This window comes from Thamnophis sirtalis, unplaced genomic scaffold (assembly GCF_051295495.1).
Source record: "Thamnophis sirtalis isolate CommonGarterSnake01/CBP01778 unplaced genomic scaffold, rThaSir2_p1.2 scaffold_6, whole genome shotgun sequence".
Classification (NCBI taxonomy): Eukaryota; Metazoa; Chordata; class Lepidosauria; order Squamata; family Natricidae; genus Thamnophis; species Thamnophis sirtalis.
In genome coordinates this window covers 129,358,906-129,363,455 of record NW_028261386.1, presented here as the reverse complement: position 1 = coordinate 129,363,455, position 4,550 = coordinate 129,358,906, and the positions used below count along the sequence as shown (strand labels likewise).

Genomic DNA, 4,550 nt, shown 5'->3' with positions numbered 1-4,550 from the left:
GCGAAAGAGGAGGATCACTTATACTGCATTTTAAACAACATTTTCAATGGCTAAGGACTGCAGTGAATAGGAAACTGCACTGCTGGTCCTTAGCAATTCGCCACCAAACTTTACCACCATTTTGTTGGGCAGAAGCATGGGACAAAACAGTGTTGCTCATCTTCTAGATAGTTTATTACAAACATGAAAGGAATTTGTTCTGCATGCATTAAACTGGGGGATCTCAAAGGGATTCTGTCATTCCATAAGGAAACAATCATGTGGATTTGCCCCATGATCCATCCTACCCGCTTCCAGTTTTGTGAATCCTAGTAAATCCCATAGAAATGGGAAGCTCTGACTTTAGAGTAAATCTAATTAAGACTATCCCACAAAAGGGGATTTATTTATATAGGAGCAAACTTTAACCCACGCATAAGGCTAGGCTTCATAAAGGCATGGCAATAGCAATATTTTCTAGTTTAACTGGCTATTGATATATGAATTGGAAATGTTAATAAAAGGACTCTCGCGCTCCAATTTTGTGTTTGAAGCTTACGTACATCAATCACTTCATAATGGAAAAAAAAAAGTTGATTAGAGTTTTGATTTTCCAGTGGGATTTTAAACTACTATTTTAATAGAGAAGCAATTGTTCTTGAATGCTAACCTGAAAGAAAGGCCAAGTTCTACAAAGATCTCCCTCTGGGACAGAATTCCCAACAAACTGCTTTGAAAGGATTCGTTAACGTATAAAAGCAAGATTAAAACAAACATGTTCCCTGGGAAAAAAAGTATTAAATGTCAGAAGCACCAAGTAACCTTGAATGGCTGTGAAAATTAGATGGGCTGCATTTCCTCAATCTATTGCAGAAAGCCAGAAATGTCTGGCTGTTTGAAATTCATACTCTTCCCAGTTGAAATGCCTTATAATGCCTGAACATTAAAGTCAATTTGTGGAATATATTGTGTTTCCCTCTCCTCCTATAGACAAAGCAATCAATTTTCTGAGATTTGAACTTTAACTGGAAAGCTCAGAAGTACTTCATTTTATAATAGTGGGGGGGAAAAATTGAAGGTCCCTATTCCTGCAGAGTTTTTAATTTTAGAAAGATGCCGATTTCCTTGATGAAAAGCACAAATAACATTAGAAACGGTGTCGCTGGCACAGTGACAATCAGAGGCTGAACTATGGCAATATCAAACCACCCCTCTTTCTGTCTCAGATGAATTGTTGAACCTATTTAATAGCCCTGTAAGCAAGGCAGCCTGGCCTGAACAAAACAAATCAAATTATTGATTACTGTTAATTTTAATTCTTTTTAAAAAAATGTGTCATTGTCAATTTTAATTGGGTTTGGGAATATCCTGTTTAATTTCTTCTTAACTTTTGTATTATATGTTTCTTTTCATGTTGTACGCTGCCCTGAGTCCTTGGGAGAAGGGCGGCATATAAATCGAATAAACCTAAACCTCTAAATTAAAACAGTTTACAGGAATAGAAAGGTTAAGATTTAACACTTTAATTCAGTGTTTCTCAACCTTGGCAACTTGAAGATGTCCGGACTTCAACTCCCAGAATTCCCCAGCCAGCATTCGCTGGCTGGGGAATTCTGGGAGTTAAAGTCCGGACATCTTCAAGTTGCCAAGGTTGAGAAACACTGCTTTAATTATACGGATAGTAGACATATAAACAGCTTATTAAAACCTTCCATCGTGATTTTTCCATGCAAAACTTTTTTTAAAAAAAAAATGGGGCAAGCATTTTTTTTAAAACGTACATTTTTTTTTAATAAGAGTAAATATTTCAAGAAGAAAAACTTTTTTTCTAACCTTGAGATTGCGTGCTAAATAAATTACCTCGGAACGAAAGTGATGAGTTCTCATGACAGCATCTAGAAAGAAAAGAGAAGGGAGGGGGGAAGACAGGACTGTATCTGTCTCCATTCCACCAGCAGCAGCATCCACATTATCTATATATAGAATTAGTCGGATTTTTTTTTGGAAAAAATAAAATAAAAATTTTCCCAATCACCCTTTGCCATTTCCCCACGTCTACAATCAAAGTGGGCGCTTTGCAGAGCTGAAGACCCCCCCCCAAAAAAAACACTACGTGCATGTATACATCATCTATTTCCTCTTCTCAAAGTTGATAGGAAAGTTACTTACAAAGGTTAGAGGGGAGGAAAGGAGGATAGTAGGGAAGTCAGGATGGAGAGGAGAAAGGAGAGGAACAGGAAAGGCAGAAGAAGGGGGGAAGGATAAGGAGGAGGAAGAGAAAGAAGAGAAGGGAAAGAAGGTGGGAAGAAAGAAGGAGAGAAGAAAGAGAAGAAACCGGGGGAGGAAGGAGGGAGGGAAGAGGAGAGGGTAGTAAAGAGGGAAAGAGGGAGGGAAAGAAAGAGAGAAGGAGAGTTGAAAGGAAGGAAGGAAGGAGGGAGGAAAGGAGGGAGATTAAGAGAAAAGGAAGGAGGAGGGAAAGAGGCAGGGAAGGAGGAAAGGTATGTGAGAAGGAGGGGGGGACCGAGGGAGGGAAAGGAGGGGGAAGGAAAGGAGGAAAGGAGAAAAGAAAGGAGGGAAGGCAGGGGAGAAGGATGTAAGGGGGGGGAGGGAAGAAAAAGGATATGGAAAAGAAGAAATGAGGGAAGAGAAGAGGGAGGGAAGGAATAAGATACCTAACCTTTGATGTTTAGAATGATTTGATAGTATGGGAATATCTCGAAATGTAGTTGTATTGTTTTTTACAAGTTATGGATGTTGTATTTTCTTTTTACCAATAAAATCTTTTTTAAAAATTAAAAAAAAAAAAAGGAAAGTTACTTGAGCAACAAGGAGAAAAAGGGGAAGGGGGGGGGTTTCCCAACCATCAGCCTGACAGTTAAAAAATTGAGGCTGGGGTGGAGATGATGATTTTTTTTTGGGGGGGGGGGGGGAAATAAAATAAAATTTTCCCAATCACCCTTTGCCATTTTCCCACGTCTACAATCAAAGTGAGCGCTTTGCAGAGCTGAAGACCCCCCAAAAAAAAACACTACGTGCATGTATACATAATCTATTCCCCTTCTCAAAGTTGATAGGAAAGTTACTTGAGCGACAAGGAGAAAAAGGGGAAGGGGGGGGTTTCCCAACCATCAGCCTGACAGTTAAAAAATTGAGGCTGGAGATGATGAGGCTGCCTCAATCTCTGCTCCTCTCCGCAGCCCCTTCCCCAAATTCTTGGAGGGACCCCCCCTATTAGGAAAGTTACTTGAGCAACAAGGAGAAAAAGGAGAGGGGGGGGTTTCCCAACCATCAGCCTGACAGTTAAAAAATTGAGGCTGGGGTGGAGATGATGGGGCTGCCGCAATCTCGGCTCCTCTCCGCAGCCCCTTCCCCAAATTCTTGGAGGGGACCCCCCCCGCTATTAGGAAAGTTACTTGAGCAACAAGGAGAAAAAGGAGAGGGGGGGGGTTCCCAACCATCAGCCTGACAGTTAAAAAATTGAGGCTGGAGATGATGAGGCTGCCTCAATCTCTGCTCCTCTCCGCAGCCCCTTCCCCAAATTCTTGGAGGGACACCCCCCCCTATTAGGAAAGTTACTTGAGCAACAAGGAGAAAAGGGGGAGGGGGGTTCCCAACCATCAGCCTGACAGTTAAAAAATTGAGGCTGGGGTGGAGGTGATGAGGCTGCCGCAATCTCGGCTCCTCTCCGCAGCCCCTTCCCCAAATTCTTGGAGGGACCACCCCCCCCCCGCTATTAGGACCGCCGTCCTCCGCAGTGGCGAAACCCATCCTTACCTGGACAGGTGCCCGGGCGGTGTGTGTAGGGCGGGGGGGATTCCCTTTGATGTTCCACCCACCCACCCACCCGTTTAAATCCCCCAAGCCGAAAACTGCGGTTCTCTTCTCACCTCGGCTCCTCGAGCGCCCGGCAAAGACCGACTTGATGGGGTGCCTGCCTTTCTGGACCTTGCGGTGCCAGGAGCAGAGGAATAAAATCGTGGCCACGGTGCCGGCCAGCAGCAGCAGGAGGAAGAGGGCACACTGGATGCTGTAGGGTCTCAGCAGGACCAGGAAGGCAGCCGCGATCATGGCTTGCAGCGGGGTCTCTGGGGTTACTTGTGGAAGGAATCCGGGGAGGATTTAAATGGCTGGCTTGGGGGGATGCGGGAGGTGATGATGGTTTTTGGGGGGGAGGTTGAGAATGCAAGGCAGCTCCCGAGGATAAATGCTGAGGAATCAGCCCCGAAGGACAGCTGGGAAGGCTTGAGAGAGAGAAAATAACGCAGCGAAGGGCAAAACTCGCCCCTCCAGACGGCCGGGAAGGAGGAGCGTGGAGCGTGGAGCGTGCAATCCCGGGAATGAGAGCTCCGAATGGCTGCAGCACCAGCAGCACTTAAAGACGTGCTAGAGATTTCCTCCGGAGAGGGAGGGAGAGAGATCGGGAGCCAGAGCGAGCGAGGGACCCTCATCCCATGACTCAGCAGAGAAGCAGGAGGAGGGGGGGGGATCCTTTTTTTTGCACGCGTAAAAGGGGGAGAAGAGAGATCCAGACGATGCAAAGGTAGGGGGCAGCATTAGCAGGGGGGGGGGAT

General features: G+C 45.1%; 1 protein-coding gene across 1 annotated transcript in view; it reads right to left on the bottom strand.

The window, feature by feature from the left end:
• Window positions 1–4,048, bottom strand: part of DST (dystonin) — a 410,298-nt gene extending 406,250 nt beyond the window's left edge. The window contains exons 1-2 of the mRNA XM_087718947.1: window positions 3,867–4,048; window positions 1,813–1,874 (exon numbers count right to left, since the gene is read on the bottom strand). Coding sequence (XP_087575073.1) covers window positions 1,813–1,874; window positions 3,867–4,047 — 243 coding nt within the window. The 5' untranslated portion in view covers window position 4,048. The remainder of the gene's footprint in view (window positions 1–1,812; window positions 1,875–3,866) is intronic.
• Window positions 4,049–4,550: the final 502 nt, after the last annotated feature.